General features: G+C 53.7%; 1 protein-coding gene across 1 annotated transcript; it reads left to right on the top strand.

The window, feature by feature from the left end:
- On the top strand, window positions 1-14,796 carry TMPRSS5 (transmembrane serine protease 5). Its single transcript, XM_055547422.1, has 13 exons — window positions 1-97; window positions 2,568-2,679; window positions 3,047-3,145; window positions 3,645-3,764; window positions 5,111-5,249; window positions 5,591-5,704; window positions 6,959-7,002; window positions 7,622-7,784; window positions 8,718-8,896; window positions 10,694-10,792; window positions 11,202-11,344; window positions 11,616-11,771; window positions 12,792-14,796. The coding sequence occupies exons 1-13, from the start codon at window positions 95-97 to the stop codon at window positions 12,798-12,800; spliced, it is 1,380 nt and encodes a 459-aa protein (XP_055403397.1). The 5' UTR covers window positions 1-94; the 3' UTR covers window positions 12,801-14,796.
- The last annotated feature ends 1,872 nt before the right edge of the window (window positions 14,797-16,668 follow it).

Genomic DNA, 16,668 nt, shown 5'->3' with positions numbered 1-16,668 from the left:
GCTGGCCAGGCTATTTAATCAATGCTGATCCAAGGAACAGAGCCAGGACGTTGCCTAGCAGACCCCCAGGCTTCCATCGGTGCCACTGACCCACATGGTAAGGCCAAACCCTGTTCTGGCCTCTCTCTCTTTCAACCCCACCTTTGACTCCACCCTTGGGCTTCTTTGTTGTTCAGTGGCCAAGTCGAGTCTAACTTCTTGCAGCCCCATGGACTGTAGCACGCCAGGCCTCCCTGTCCCTCACCATCTCCCAGAGTTTGCCCAATTTTATGTCCGTTGAATCAGTGATGCCATCCAACCATCTCATCCTCTGCCACCCTCCTTTCCTTTTGCCTCTGGCAGCTCTGGTGCACAGGCTGGATCCTAGAGGGGGCCCTGTGTGGCCAGCCTTCTGGTTTCATTTTCCCTGGGGGCTGACATCTAGTTCCCTCTCTCATCCCCCATATGGCTAAGCCAGGCGCTTTGCCCATAGGTGACTCTTAGTAAATCATTATTACTCAAAAGGAGGACCTGTGTCATTAAAGACCATTTTTGCAGGCTACCACGGGAGCCTGGACAGGTGAGTGTTGAGTTGGGGCAGCGTCCCAGGTGAGGCCAGTTTGTGCAGAGGCTGAATGTCAAGCCAGGCTCCCTTGATCTGAGACAGGAAAAAAGGCTGAGCGTGCCCTGGAATTCTCTCCAGACCAAGCCTGTTGACATGGGAAGGCGGTTTGCAGGGTAGATGGGCGTCACTTCAACTTTAGGGACTCTTTCAACTTGACTGGAGTCTAATTTCATTGAAGAAAGGATCCATAGCTTTTACATATTTCTAATTAATACATTGGGGTTCCCTGGTGGCTCTGACGGTAAAGAATCTGCCTGCAATGCAGGAGACCTGGATTCGATCCCTGGGTCAGGAAGATCCCCTGGAGAAGGAAATGGCAACCCACTCCAGTATTCTTGTCTGGAGAATTCCACGGACAGAGGAGCCTGGGGGGCTACAGTCCATGGGGTCACAAGAGTCAGACATCACTGAACAACTAACACACTATTAATATATTATTCTACTTAATATTTGTGTTTTACTTTATAAAACCCTTTCAGCCACATAATCTGTTTAGTTTCTTCCTTCCTCCTTCCCTTCCTCTTTCTTTCTCTGCCTTCCTTTCTTCTTTCTTTCCTTCCTTCTATTCAATGTGCATTAACTGAATTCCCACTTTGTGCTAGGACTTGAGCCAGACCCTGGGATCCTAGACCAAAGAGAAAGGGGAGAGAGAAAGACAAGTCAAGGAGCATAATATAGGGTCACAACAGGTGCCCTGAGGGTTGAAGAAAGCTTCTTGAAAAGATGGCACTTAAGCTGAGTCTTGAAGGGTCCTAGGGTCAGTGTGTGGAAGGGGAGAGCAGTCGCCATGCCTTCATGGAGTGAGAGTGTGTGAAGGTGTGAGGATGGGCATGTGTGTTAACATGACCCAGAGTCCTGCTGTGGAGGAGTAAGCACTGGCAGGTGAGGATGGAGAGCTGAGGAGGGTGAGATCACAGAAGATGCTGCAAGTCATGCCAGGGTGCTTCTCCTGAAGGCTACAGAGACCTACTGGGTGCTAGGAAGACGAGGTTAGCTTGCTCAAGTTTGCATTTTAGAAAGATCACTCTGGCTTGGAGAAGGAATGGAGACAAGGCTAGAGAGGGGAGGCTACTCAATGCGAAGCAGGGGTTATCACTCTTATTTCATAAATGAGAAAATTAAAATTTGGAGGGCTGATGAGTCACCACGTTCATACAGTAGGCTGTAGACCTGGCTTTGAACTATGAACTTCAGACAGATGTCTGACCTACCCCACTCTAAGCTTTCTTACTCCCATTCCTTTGCCTCCTCAGTACCCTTTTCCTGGAACACCCAATGCCCATATATGTCATTTCAAACCCTATTCATCTATGAGGGCCTGTCTCAAAGGCTGCCTCTTCCGGGGAGCCTTTCTTGATCTTCCCAATAAGAAGAAAGTTGTCCTTTTAAATCCCAGTGGTAGCTGAATGGAACTTCCCTTTTGTCGCTGAACACAACTTACCTTCAAGGACTCACATGCAGATTCTTTGGGTTGATGGCGGTGGAGGTCCACATTGATTTATCTTGAACTCCTTACAGCACCCCTATCGTGGCCTGTCCACTTGGGCTAAATACTATTTACTGGGTGAGTGACTGCATAGTTCACTGGGGAGGGGCTCTTCTTCCTCTGAGATGGGAGGGAAAGATGAAGGTGGGATCTTAGGGTCTGATGAGGGATGTTGAAGGATTCAGTGGATGCCCTCCATGCTGGTGAGGGGGTGGTGAAAAGTGTGGACTTCGGAGTCAGCCCAGTCGAGGCTCGGTGTCTGCTGTGCCACTTACTGGGTGGGTGAGAGTAAGGTGGGTAGGGCAAGGGGTTCCAGGAGAGCTGGGAGGCCCGAGGGGCCTCTATGGGGACACACACTGAGTCCCCAGGGTGGAAAAAGACTTGTAAGTGGTGGCGAGGGCGTGGCTGGAGTTAGAGAGGGACTTGTGCTGGGCGGAGATTTTCTTCTTGGTGAGTGACTGACAGCTGTTTCCACAGAGCCCGATGCTGGATGGCCAAGCCCCCACAGAGGCTCAGGATGCAGAGGAGGGGCCGGGATCCGCAGAGCCAGGAGACCCGCTACGGAGGCCTGAGACCCAGCAGCAACCCAGTAGGCCAGACTGGGCCACGGGGGAATGACAGGGTGGGGCAGTGAAGGGACGATCTTCCCACACCCCACAGCTTCCTTCTCCCCAGATCTTCCTCGGTCAGCCTTAAATGACTGATGGCCAGAGGCTTTCTCACTATACGTCCTGGACCTGCTTTCTCTGTTTCCCACCTGGGGGCTTGAGTGGGCTCTGAGGCTCCAGTGATCGGAGCTCTGCCCCCCACCCATCCCGTGATAATGGGTCAGGGGGAGGTGGGCAGGTGCAGTGGGGCAAACTCCTGCCGCCGCTTGGTGGCTGTCTGGCTCTCGGGGTGCAGTGGGCTGGTGGGCAGGGGCAGGGCCCTCAGACACTCCTCTGCCCTCCCCACAGTCTCTGGGGCAGGGCGCTGGTGTGCCGGGCGGTGCTGCTGGGCGGTACTGGGAGCCCTGGGGCTGCTGGCTGGAGCAGGCGTTGGCTCCTGGCTTCTAGGTCAGTGCTGGGACCTTCAGTGGCTGGGGGAGGGACAAGAACGGACTCTGGGGGTGCTGGGAGAGAGGAGCAGGAAGTGAGCGGGTGTCTAGGGCAGGTGGGATGACTGCCTTTTCCATCTACTCTGACAGCAAGTGGAGATGGGATGCAGGTCCAGCCGGAGGGCCTCGGGCTCTATGCAGAGGAATGTTTTCGTCCTATAGTGAGAAATGTGCTTGAGCAGGTGACCCAGGGAGGCCCTGGTCAAGCTGCACCTGGAGATCTTTCCCAGTGCGAGAGAGAGACAGACAAACAGACAGAGATGAGACAGAGAGTGTGATGCCTCTCTGCATGTTGGGAGGGACTGCCTAAAGCAGGGTGGTAACAAGGAGTCCCCGGAGGCTGCCTTGCCTCCCTCTGCAGCAGGTGTCTTGTTCTGTACCTGGGCTCCCTCCTGGGGGAATCCCTTCCTTTCCCAGCCTCTTCTCTGTGACCCTCTCCTTGTCTTTGTCTTCTGAAGTGCCGTATCTGTGGCCAGCTGCCTCTCAGCCCACTCCTGAAACCCTGCAGGATGAGATGATTTTGAACTGCTCCGAGGCCAGCAGTGAGGAAGCCCTGCTCCCCTCGATTCCCAGAACAGGTGAGCCACACCCCCAAGGTGGGGAGACTGCCCTCCCCAACCCCAGGCCCAGGGCCCCTGCACAGCGCTGGGATCCTTCCAGTTTGCTGTCATCCACCTGCATCTCTTGTGCTGTGAGGGTGAGGCCCTGGTCCAGCCTCCAGGAGCTGATCTCTGATTCAGGGCTTTCAGCACTCCCCGGGGACTGTTTTGATCCCTAGCGGAGGCACAGCTAAAAACCCAGGCTGCCAGGAGAGGTGGCGACTTGCCATTTGGACAGAGGGAGCCTGCCATGCGGGGCAAGAGGAGCCAGGTGTGTGTTGGGGGCCAGTGAGTGGTGGACACGGGTCTTGACCCAGCGGCAAAGTGTAGAGGCTGGAAACATCACACCACACTATCTCCCATCCTCCCCCCTGAATTTTCTCCCCTCCCCTCCAGGTAAAGGTGGAGGGTCAGAAGATACGGTGCTGCCAAGCCTGGGGTTAGAATCAGTTACAGAAATTATTTAGGATCGGCTTGCCTACCTTTGCTAGCTGTGTGTGCCTCTGAATACATTACTTCTTTGAGCTTCCATGTCCTTCTCCATGAAGTGGAGATAAAAATATTTACTGCGCGAAGCTGTAAGCATAATAAGAGCATAGAGTAAAGGAGCTTACCATAGAGCCCGGAAAAAGCAGACGCTCAGTAAGTGGGCACCATCCCCAGTACTGTCGCAAGATTTGAAATTGGATGCTGCTGCTGCTGCTGCTAAGTCGCTTCAGTCGTGTCCGATTCTGTGTGACCCCACAGACGGCAGCCCACCAGGCTCCCCCGTCCCTGGGATTCTCCAGGCAAGAACACTGGAGTGGGTTGCCATTTCCTTCTCCAAAGCATGAAAGTGAAAAGTGAAAGTGAAGTCGCTCAGTCGTGTCCGACTCTTAGTGACCCCATGGACTGTAGCCCACCAGGCTCCTCCGTCCACGGGATTTTCCAGGCAAGAATAGTGGAGTGGGGTGCCATTGCCTTCTCCAGAAATCGGATGACCTGGCTCCATCACTTGCAGATCCTGTGACCTAGGGCAGGTCGCTTGATCTTCGTGCCTTACTTCCTGCTGCAGAATGGGGAGGATGGGCGTTCTCATGCCATTGGGCGGCTGTGACCCTTGGTGATGGAGCACGTGTAAAAGCGCTTGGTTAAACACAAACCTGAAGGGCAGCACAGAGAGAGGGGTTCTTTTGTTCTCAGCATTGGCTGGCTCCCCAGTGAACAGTGAGCCTGACATTGGGTGACCCAGGCGATCATGAAGGCCTTTTCAGGCCCCACGGTTGAGGGGTCCCGCTCCTCCATCCCGCTGCAGATGGGAAGTGGCTTTCATGCCGTGGTCTCAGTATCTTTCAGAATAAACACTTCTGAGGACTTCTTGCTGGAAGTACAGCTGAGGGCCCGGCAAGACTGGCTGCTGGTGTGCCACGAGGGCTGGAGCTCTGCCCTGGGGGTGCGTGTCTGCAGGAGCCTCGGACATCTTAGGTAACTGGGGCTGGACCTGGGCCTGGGGAAGGTGGAGGGTGGGTGGGTCGGGGAGGGGCTTTGGAGACCCTGCCTGCTACCCTCAGAGTACTCAGGAAATGACAAGAGGTCATGTTGTCGTCTCCTGGCCTCCGGGCGTGATGGCAGCCTGTTTCTCTCCTTTGGGCATCCTTGCTTTTCAGCAAAATATAAATCCCAGAAGAAGTCATTCATTGTCAAAGTCTTGCTCAGTCATTACCCTGGTAGAGTATTTCCTGTACATTCTGTTATACTAACCCCTCTTCTCTCATATTGCCATTTAAAGCCAATTTCCTCCCATTTTATTCCCCTTTCCTATCAAGACTCACTCACCACAAGGCAGTGAACCTGTCTGACGTCAGGCTCAACAGTTCCAGGGAGTTTGCTCAGCTCTCTCCTAGACTGGAAGGCTTCCCGGAGGAGATGTGGCAGCCTAGGTAGGGCTTCTCCGGAAGGGGTGAGCTTGGGGGTGGGACTGAGTGGTGCCCCTCACTTCCATGAACAACCCAACAAAAGTCTTCCTATCATGGGAGCCTAGTGGTGAGGACACCAGAGGCATAAGATAGGATGACAGAGAGGAATATTTCATTTCATACGAGTTCTGCCCATATACATAATTTATTTGCCCCTCACAAAAATGGCAGGATTGGGTGTTATTGTCAGAGGATTTGAAATGGTACTCTTATTCCCATTTCACAGATGGGGAAACTGAGACTCAGTGAGGTAAAGGGCCTTGGGTAAGGTCACAGAACTGATAATCGGCCAAACCATGTCTTGAAACCAGGCTCTTGCCTCCAAACTAGTCCCGCTTACCCCTGCCACACTTTATTTGGATGATTCTGGTATCTCAGGAGAGAGATAGTGGACTGCTTGGAACCCAGAGACTCTCCAGAGAAGAGAGGGTTCTGGAACGGACCTTCCCCCGATCCTGGGGGTGGGCGTCCTCAAGCTTTCCAGCAGTCCTCTCAACACTGCTCTGAAGCCTTCTCACCTCTGCAGCCACTGTTTCTGTCCCCTCTGAACCTTGGCCCCTCTGACCCAACTCCTGCCCCCTGATGCTCCATCAGGGGAACGCAGCCCTCCTGCCTTAGATACCTGAACAGGCAAAGGAAACAGCCGTGGACAGACTCGGCCAGGAGAGCCACAGGGCTGTGGGTTTGGGAAACCACTAGAAACTGAGGATCCAGGCGTTGGATGCTGGGGGCAAGAGATGAGCAAAGAGGAGAGAGCTTTGGTCCAAAAGGAGTGGAGGTTTATGCTAAGAAAGAGGAGGGGAGAGGAGGGCGGGCTGTGAGTACACAGCGCTGGGCAGAGGGCTTGGATTAAGTGGAGTCGGCTTGGGCTGGAACAGAGGGTGAAGGACCATGTCCGTACTCGCCTATCTACTCTGAGCATACCCGGGGCTTCAGTGGGAACTACTGAATTTTACATCCATCAATGCTCCATTTGTAATTCTGGGCTCTGCCCTCATCAACCCCCTGAATGGTCAGGCAGAGCCTGCTTACTTTCCTGGAGACCTGTTACGAGGAGGGGTCTGAAGGCTTGGGTGGGGGCAGGAAGCAGACAGTTGTGGCCACAGAGTGGCCCTGTCTGCTGTCCCCCAACAACGCCCCCTCCTCCAGGCCCCGAGGGGTGTTGGGCCGGGCTGGGCCCCTGTCCAGCTCCTTGCTGGCGCTGCCTCTGTTTTGCAGGGACCACTGTGCTTCTGGTCAGATCGTCTCCCTCAAGTGCTCTGGTGAGTCCCCTCCCGGGTCTGGGAAGGGGGCGGTGGGAGAAGGAGGTTTCTGTCATGCCCCTGGGGTGGAAGAGCCCCGGTGGGAGGCTCGCCTGGGTCTGGGGGGATGTCTTGCCTACCCACCCACCTGCAGACACAGTTTTGCCAGAACAGAGCCCCATGGACGCCTCTATTCTGTCCCCCACTAGCTGCTGACCTGGGCAGGCAACCTCCTTGCCTCACTCCCCGCCCTGGCCTCTGACACCCCCTCCCCTTCTTCCGGAGCACCCCAAAGGGGGACCAGCAGCTTCCCAATCTAAGGAGGGCAAGGAACTAGGGGCCAAGTGGGAGACAGTGCATGGAGTTCCTTTCTCCCGTCTTCCCAGTCATCTAGCCATCTTCACGTGTCATCTTCCCACACGACAGGCCCCCATTTGACCTCTCCTATGGCCCAGGCATTTTCTTAGGTCCTGTGGCTCCATGGACGATGCAGTCACAGTCCTTCCCTTAGCGAGACAGCCTTTCCACTCCATGCTTAGGACCAGGAATGATAAACGGGAGCCGTCCACACTCCCCGGCAGACAGCACCGTACTGACAGCCACCTCTGTGTCCATCTCACGGGTGCTTCTCTGTTTGCAGAGTGTGGGGCCAGGCCTCTGGCTTCCCGGATCGTGGGCGGGCAGGCGGCGGCTCCCGGGCGCTGGCCCTGGCAGGCCAGCGTGACCCTGGGCTCCCGGCACACATGCGGGGCCTCCGTGCTGGGCCCGCGCTGGGTGGTGACCGCGGCGCACTGCACGCACAGGCAAGTCTGGGGCCCCCAAAACGGGAGGGGGCGCCTCTGGGGCCTTTTCTGTCAGCCGTCGGTATGTCCTGTATAAGATGTCCAACTGTCTGCCTGCCACGTCCAGTGCGAGTGGGCCCCGGAATGTTTGTGAAATTCTCCCTGTTAAAGTCCTGCCGGAATGGCAGTAATAATACAAACATCGGTTCTTCGGCTTCATTTGTTTTTTAAGGTTTTTATAATGCTTTCCCACTCATAGCCCTCTGTACTTCTTAATGTTTATCAGCACCATAGTTAAATCGATTTCCATGTGATTCTTTATGTCCTTCCTCCCCTTCAGGCTGGAAGCTCCATGGGGGCAGGCAAGAGTCTTCTTTACCACTGAATCCCTTTGTGGATTTCCCTTGCCTTGTTCCCATGGCCTAGAACAGTCCTGAAATACAGTAGGTACTTAATACTGGTTGGAAGGAAGGAAGGGTTCTCTGCCCATCTTCTTTGATGGAAGGCAGGGCAGGTCGTGTAACCCTCGTGTTACAGCGAGGAAGCCGAGGCCAGGAGAGGGGAAGTGGCTCCCTCGTGATCACACCTAGGAAGCGGGGAGACCACACCTAGGAAGCGGGGAGACAGTGCTGAGCGAAGCCTTGCTGACTCAGCTTAGAGCTCTCATACCACACGAGGCTCTTCCTTATCTGTTGCAAAACCTGGAGGGGGTTATGCTGGAGGGAGGCAGTAGTGGACGATGACCATAGCCTCTCACTTCTCAATCTATCAGGGTCTGAGCATTTATTAAGCACCTACTGCATGCCCAGTGTCTTACCAAATGCTGGGGTAGATTCGAAAAGACCTGGGTCCTGGGAACTTGCCTCGCTGGTGGCTTCTTCCACCCGCCACCTCACCTATGTCAGCGTCTCCTGCCCCTCCTTCCCCCGGGCTCAGTGAAGCCTTTGTGTGCAGTTTCAGGCTGTCCCGCCTGTCCAGCTGGCGGGTCCATGCGGGGCTGGTCAGCCACAGCACAGTCAGGCCACACCAGGGGGCTGTGGTGGAGCGGATCATCACCCACCCTCTGTACAGTGCCCAGAACCATGACTATGACGTGGCCCTCCTGCAGCTCCGCACCCCACTGCACTTCTCAGGTGAGGCTGAAGTGAAGGGTGGAGGGTGGGAGCCGTGAGGGTTCCTAAGACCCCCCCGGTGCTGTAAACCTTACAATGGTCACTTCACTTGGGGATCGTCATGGATTCTGGCATCATGGGGACCTTGGTTTGCACCAACTCTTCCACATGTTCTTTTGGGGACAAAGGGTCTGGCCCTTTTCATAGCTGGGTGGCAGGTGGGATTTGCCTCAAGGTCCCCAGAAGAGCTTCCCAGTGACTCCATCTCCAGCAGGCTGCTCCACCCAGTTCCCAGGCTGGTGCCAGGTCCCAGCCGGGTTAGGATGGATAATAGTTAACTATATAGTTACTGGGCTTCTTATGTGGCCCCAGTAGTAAAGAACCCGCCTGCCAATGCAGGAGATGTAAGAGACACAGGTTTGATTCCTGGGTAGGGAATATCCCCTGGAGGAGGGAATGGCTACCCACTCCAGTATTCTTGCCCAGAGAATCCCATGGACAGAGGAGCCTGGTGGGCTACAGTCCATAGGGTTGCAAAGAGTCGGACACAACTGAAGCAACTTAGCACACAGCACATGTAATTAATAGGATAACAGTTAATAAGTAGCACCATGTTATGGTTAACAAGACTTACTTTACCAAATATCCTTTCACCCAACCCCCCATCCTTGTAACAACCCTTTTACCTCCCCATCCTCATAACAAGCCTGTCAGGGAGCTGAGGCAGGTGTGTACAGATGAGGGAAGTGACTCTCTTCCAGCTCAGGAGGCAAACAGTTCCCGGGCAGGGCATCTCCTCCACAGTGTCTGCCCTCGAAGGCCATTCCTTCCGCATGCATGTGCCAGGCATGCACGCACACCTGTGCATGCCCTCACACACTCGTGCAAGGCTCACATGAGTACACAGGCACACCTACTCCTGTGCATGCTTACTCTCACACCACACACACACTCATACACACTCAGCAGTCCTCCCTTCCATTGGTTCCTGTTGGGGTATCCCCAGCAACACATGTTGCTCTATACTGTTTACAGAGTCTACCATATACGAGTGCTCTCTGCACTGTTGTTCAACAGCTAATGCTTCTAAATTGACTTAAATATACTTAAAGGGAAATTTGAGGCTTCCACCAGACTGGAGACCTTATGACTTAGAGTGAATATAACCACCACAAAAATGTACAGACTGGAAGCAAAACAGTGCTCAAGTCCCAGCTTGGCACTGTACTCTGCGGAACTACTGACTCAGGCTGCTCTCTCTGTGCTTAGAAGGGGAGGATGGAAGTCCAGAGAGGCACAGAGCAGCCCAGACAGTCTCTCTCTCCTCATTGCAGAGGGGCTGAAAGAGAAACGAAGAGGAAATACTTTCTCCCAGTGAAGTGGTGTTTATCTAATGGCAGGTCTATACACTCGGTAAAATCAGGTTCGCACCCACCCATAGAACAGGTCCCATAGTTTTGGAACCATGTCCCAAGAGGATCTAGACACCCTGGGGAAAATCCAAACAGGGCCTCATTAGGAGAGGTTAGTACAAGCGCCCAGCACGAGTTTCCATCCCTCATCGGTCCCAGGTGGGGTATCACGTGTACCCCGCCCAGCCTAGAACGCCAGGTACACAGCAGTTTCCACACAGTCCTCTGCGTGAATGGTGATTCCCAGGTGGTACAGAGCCTGGCCCGCACAGCCACGCGGGAAGCTGGAACTAGGACTGTTTGAAGAAAGGGGCGAGGAGGACTGGCTGGCCTTGGTCCTTGCGCCCAGGCTCGGGGGCAGAGAGGAGGAGCCTGAGTGGGGCCCGGGACCACTGCCTCTCCGCAGACACCGTGGGCGCCGTGTGCCTGCCGACCAAAGAGCGGGATTTTCCAAGAGGCTCGGAGTGCTGGGTGTCTGGCTGGGGCCACACTGATCCCGGCCACAGTGAGTCAGCTCCCAGGGCCCTGGGTGCACAGGATGGGGGGTTGGGGGTGGAAGGGGAGGCATCTTTCCCCAGAAGTGAGGCACCACAGCCTCCTCCTCCCTGGCCACAGGGCAGCACGAGCCCCCTTCTCCTCTGGCATCACCCTCGGTCAGACGGGGGGCCCCAGGGTCCTTCTGGGAGAACAAACTGGTATTTTCCCCGAAACCCAGGCCCTTTCTTCTCCCTCCCCGCCTCCCAGGAGTGCCAGGACCTCAGCATCAGGGTGTATGTGTGATGCATACCCCTCCCCTCCAAGTCTGATAGACCCTCCTGGCCAGAGTCCTGGGCTTCCATGTCCCGGGGGTCCGCCCTCTAGCGCCTCCGCCTCTCCCGCCTCCGTCTGTGACCCTCCCATCTACCTCCCTGCAGCCCGCAGCTCCGACGTGCTCCAGGACTCCGTGGTCCCTCTGCTCAGCACCCAGCTCTGCAACAGCTCTTGCGTGTACAGCGGGGCCCTGACGCCCCGCATGCTGTGTGCCGGCTACCTCGATGGGAGGGCGGATGCGTGCCAGGTGCGGCCGAGGGCCTGGTGCGGGGCGGGGGCTGCGGGCTGGGCGCCTGGCTGACGTCTTCTCTGGTAGCAGAGGAAGAGCCCAGGCAAGTGGGCAGCGCAGTGAGGGTCAAGGAGGGGTGAGGCGAGACGGGATTCATCCTGGAAGCAGGACGGCTTGGAGTGCAGGGTGCGCGCCCAGCCTGGGGTGGGGGCGGGGAGCACGCTGGCGCCTCTCCACCAGGAGGGACTTAACTGCCCGCTTCTCTGTGTCTGGTGGCTGGATCCCTCAGGGGGACAGCGGGGGTCCCCTGGTGTGCCTGGACGAGGGCACGTGGCGCCTGGTGGGGGTGGTCAGCTGGGGACACGGCTGCGCAGAACCCAGCCACCCCGGAGTCTACGCCAAGGTTGCCGAGTTCCTGGACTGGATTCAGGACACGGCGGCGCAGGTGAGTGGGGGCAAGTGGAGAAGACCAGTTTGTGAAAGACCCAACCCTCGGAAACCGTGATTCTCGCCCCTTAGGCCTGGGCCCTGCTGGGGGCGGGGGAAGGTTTCAGAGGAAGTAATGCTTGTGACGGCTGAATCCATTCTATCAGTTTAAGCATTCACTCGGGAAGAATCGACCCGAGTTTGTAGCCCAGATTCCTAAGCTTGGTAAACTTCAGTGTCCTGGTTATAACCATCCAGTCTGTCTTATATGCTGTGATATGTGAAGATTACATGAAATAAGGCCTGCCCAGCTCTAGGCTTGGAGTGAGTGACCCAAGTGTTATGATGCATTTATCTATGTCCATTACTCTTCCCTGGTCCTGCCTGCCCTCCCTGTACTAGGGAGAGAGCCCAGCATCTAGCAGTCTGGTTTCAGCAACTAATTCATTTTGTGTGGTCCTGAGCCGACCTCTCCACTTCATCCTTACAGTGGGAGAGGCAAGTGAGAGAACAAGAGCATGTGATTTGTATAAAGTCCTTTACAAATGCAGGGCGTGCATCTTTCTGCAAAGCTGGGCTCAGGGCAGGTAGTGGATAATACACTTTGTAGAGTTTACAGGACACCTATGTATCCATCTTCTCATTCAAACCTTACAAAAACCCTAGAGAAACAGATATGCTAGTCCTGTTTGATAGAAGTGTAAATGAAGGAGCTGAGTGGTTAAGTGATGTTTAAAAAAAAATGTTTTTGGAGTATAGTTATTTACAGTAATGTGTTGGTTTCAAGTGTACAACAAAGTGAATCTGTAATACAGACATGTATATTCACTCTTTTTAAGATTCTTTCGGACATATACACACAGCTATATATAAAATAAGTGATCTATTAAAATGCTAGCTGCTTGGCTCATGGAGGGAGGAGCCACGCTGTGGATCAGCTCCTTTCTCCTTCGGCCCAGGACTCCCTTCCCCAGTCATATTGATTGGTTTTCTCCATCTCACTACACACCAGCCTCATGTTTCCTGGGCTCTCTGGCAGGTCCACTAGATGGAGAAGCAGCAGCCCCAGATGCAGGAGGCATGGATCTCTTTTCAGTGCACAGAAGACAGTCACCACCCACCGGCCGGCCTCCAGGCCACTGTGCCTGTCTCCGTGGGCCCTGATTTCCAGTCTCTGTGTCTCAGCGGAGGTCCTCAAGGATGGGAGAGAAGCTGGGACGGGGCTGGGAAGATGGGGGAGCAGAGGGCTGGGGCACGGGGAGCAGCTGGAGAGGAAGAGGTTGTCAGTGGCAGCGAGGAGCCTGCCCTTCTGCCTCATCCCCTCTGTGGTCCTGTGCACATCTTTGGGAGGACGCTCAAGCCTGCCCTAGGCCTGCCTTCTCCGAACTCTCAGGTCGGGGAAGTGGCTCCCCAGAGACCCAGACTGGGAAGCTCCTGGGCAGATGGGGTCAAGACTGGGTCAGCCCAGGTTCACCCCATGGAGTCAGGATCCTCCTCACTCGCTGTGGATCTCACCTGCTCCCTGCTCTCACTTGGCTCTGGCTGGTTCTGCTGCAGTAGGGCAGGAGACCACTGTAAGAATACTCTGGTCGGCATTGGAATGGTGGGGAGGTTTTAAAATGACAGTTCTGTGAACTGGTCCAGGACTTCCGGTATTAAAGCAAAATATGGTCTCCGTCTCCTCGTCGCATTCCCGCCTTCTCTCTCTCTCACGCCCACGGGAAGGTGGTAGTAGAATAATTTCCTCCCATGCATGTTTCTTAAACCTCTGGAGCTCATCTCTCTAGTGCTTATTTATGTACTTCTTTACATTTGTCAGGACTTCCCTAGTAGCTTCAAAGGTAAAGAATCTGGCCCCAATGCAGGAGACCCAGGTTCCGTCCTTGGGTTGGGAAGATCCCCTGGAGAAGAGAATGGCAATCCACTCCAATATTCTTGCCTGGAAAATTTCATGAACAGAGGAGCCTGAGGGCTACAGTCCATGGGGTCACAAAGAGTTGGACACGACTGAGCGACTACATTTGTTAAATCTACGTCATGATTGGCAACAAACAGAACGCTCCAGATATCCAGGTGCTCTGATGCTGCATGTCTGAGGGCCACCGAGTCGGTGCTCCCTCAGGGAGGGTCTGGCGGCCCACAGGACCTATCTCTCCTCAGCTCTTGTTTCAGGACTGGGTTTTCTGGCTTAGGGAGACGTCTTTCTGAGTTTCTGCCCAGTTAGCATTTTCCTGGTTAAGCTTCTCCCTGACTCTCTCCTCTCTAGCAATTAAAATGCAGTTGGCATCTTGTTTCTAAAAACGGCAATGAATTTTTTATGGTGCTTACCCAAGGAAATGCAATTAGCATTTAGCAATAACACAACTTTTTTTCATGAGTTTATTAGCATTTTTTGAGGGGTAGTACAAATGAAGATTCATTTCTGGAGGGTTTGCTTCCTTTGCAGGAAGTGCTTAAAAAATAAGGGCCACGATTTACTGTGGTATCGTCACCTGGGGAAGTTGGTTGCTGGGAGTCTGCTGCCAAATTGCAGAAGCAACGTGGGAGGGGCCCCATCAGGTGGGAGGCAGTCTCACCCTGTGTTCTGAGAGCCCTAACCTCCATCCTCCATCCTGAGATCAGCATTTACTCCTCTGCTCTAAGTCTCCACACAAGAGGCAATTCCAGGGCAGCCTGTCTCCCTGGGCAGGCACGAGTTACCAGCAAATCCATCAGCAATGGTCTTTTTTGTATTACTGTGGTCCCCTATATTTGCTTATTTAGAAGGTTTGTATTTATCATAGTCATTATTATCTGTTAATAATCAGTAACATTTGGATACTACTTTACAGTTTAGCGATGGTGACTGCAGCCATGAAATTAAAAGACACTCCTTGGAAGAAAAGTTATGACCAACCTAGATAGCATATTGAAAAGCAGAGACGTTACTTTGCCAACAAAGGTCCGTCTAGTCAAGGCTATGGTTTTTCCAGTGGTCATGTATGGATGTGAGAGTTGGACTGTGAAGAAAGCTGAGTGCTGAAGAATTGATGCTTTTGAACTGTGGTGTTGGAGAAGACTCTTGAGAGTCCCTTGGACTGCAAGGAGATCCAACCAGTCCATTCTAAAGGAGATCAGCCCTGGGTGTTCTTTGGAAGGAATGATGCTAAAGCTGAAACTCCAGTACTTTGGCCACCTCATGTGAAGAGTTGACTCATTGGAAAAGACTCTGTTGCTGGGAGGGATTGGGGGCAGGAGGAAAAGGGGACGACAGAGGATGAGATGGCTGGATGGCATCACTGACTCGATGGATGTGAGTTTGAGTGAACTCTGGGAATTGGTGATGGACAGGGAGGCCTGGCGTGCTGCAATTCATGGGGTCGCAAGGAGTCGGACATGACTGAGCGACTGAACTAAACTTACAGTTCAGCAATCCTGCTCACACGTGGTATCTCATTTAAATCTCACACCATCTATGTGGTGAAGATATTATTTTGCCCATTTCACAGGTGAGAATATTAGTTCAGAAAGATTTAAGTGACTTCTCAGCACCAACCAGCTAATAAGTGCCAAAGCCAGGATGGGAACCTTGAGTCTTTCACTGTTTTGCACACAGATGGACGAGATGGTCCAATATTGCACAGAAATGTAGAATGGAGGGCTGGTTTAGTTACCTGTCCACAGTAATGCATAGCTATCTCTACTTTTTATTCGGAAGGAAATCAAAACCAGGGAAGCTGAGTGGCTCCGGCTAGAGTCCCTTCCTGAGCAATGTTCTTACAGTCAGTTCTGCATGATCTGACTCAAAATGTTACAAATGAGTATCTTCCACAGGAGGACAATAAAGAGAATGCTAGTTAGAGAATTTGCTAATAGCAATTCCCTCTTTGCCTATAGATGGCCCTGGTAGATTTCACCAGGCTACCAGTCAGATCTACAGACTCAGAGGCTCTCATCTGCCCTTCCGGCACTGGCACCTGGCAATCCAGCCCTTAAAAATGAGGAGAAGTGAATGTCCTGTGCCGGCTGCTGGAGAGCAGGGCTGGAGATGGGAGCGAAGGGAGGGGGGAAGATTCAGGGCTGGAAGGGTTTTAATGAGGACCAGCTGGGGTGCCCAGCTGTGTTACGCTCTGCAGGGAATTCAGGGGTAGAGAAGTGGCTGCCTTATTGGAGCAATGAGACATTTGCAATAAATTATTAGTGGCCAGCCACGAAGCTGAGTGGTGAGGCAGTAATTGCTGAGGGAGCTCCAAGAGCCTGTTGTTAACTAAGTCAGGGCAGTTCTGTGTGCAGGAAACCTGTCTCTCTCCCCAGGGATTCAGCTTCCCACCTGCCTGGGGAGAGCTTGCAGCTCCCTGAGGCTTCCCAGGAAGAGGGGCTCCTAGCTGCCAGGGCAGAGCTCTGCTCTTATCTACTCCTCTGTGCTTTGGGGGTCTGGAGGGTACTGCGGGGTGCAGGCTCTCTTCTTGTTAGACTTTCTGTGGAGTCCTGCTTCTCCTAGGAAGACTTGCCGTGACCAAGGGGGCAGCCCTGTCATTCCTTGGCAACATTTCTCAGGCTGTTTCCTGCATTTTATTTTTGGAATTGTTGGGTTCACCCGCAATAGGAGGAAACTGGAAATGTTATAAATGCTAAAAGCTGGTGTATCGGCTGTCAGGAGATGCTCTTCCGGTCTCTTCCTTGTTTCCTCTTGTCTCCCTTCTCTGCCTTCTCCTGACCACACACTTAGGCCCCTCCTGGCTGCTCAAAAGAGAACCCATCTACGCCTGCTCCCACTCTTTCACCTCCCTTGGCATCCTGGGTCTGGATCCCTCTCCACCTCCCTCCTTAGACACACCAGAATGTGTCTTTGGGTTTGTGGCACCCCGGGGCCCTGCTTCCTGCTAAACTCACTGGAGCCCAGTGTGGTTGATGGCCCTCTAAGCTGTGTCTTAAAT

The sequence above is a fragment of the Bubalus kerabau genome, chromosome 15, assembly GCF_029407905.1.
Source record: "Bubalus kerabau isolate K-KA32 ecotype Philippines breed swamp buffalo chromosome 15, PCC_UOA_SB_1v2, whole genome shotgun sequence".
NCBI classification, from domain to species: Eukaryota; Metazoa; Chordata; class Mammalia; order Artiodactyla; family Bovidae; genus Bubalus; species Bubalus kerabau.
Note: the sequence above shows the minus strand (reverse complement) of the source record. Positions and strands in the feature narration are given on the sequence as shown.

What these genes read in the sequence shown, in the direction of transcription:
- TMPRSS5 (XM_055547422.1), top strand. An exon ending in CACCCCACTGCACTTCTCAG is followed by an intron (nt 8,897 to 10,693) that starts GTGAGGCTGAAG and finishes GCCTCTCCGCAG; the next exon opens with ACACCGTGGGCGCCGTGTGC. An exon ending in CCACACTGATCCCGGCCACA is followed by an intron (nt 10,793 to 11,201) that starts GTGAGTCAGCTC and finishes ACCTCCCTGCAG; the next exon opens with CCCGCAGCTCCGACGTGCTC.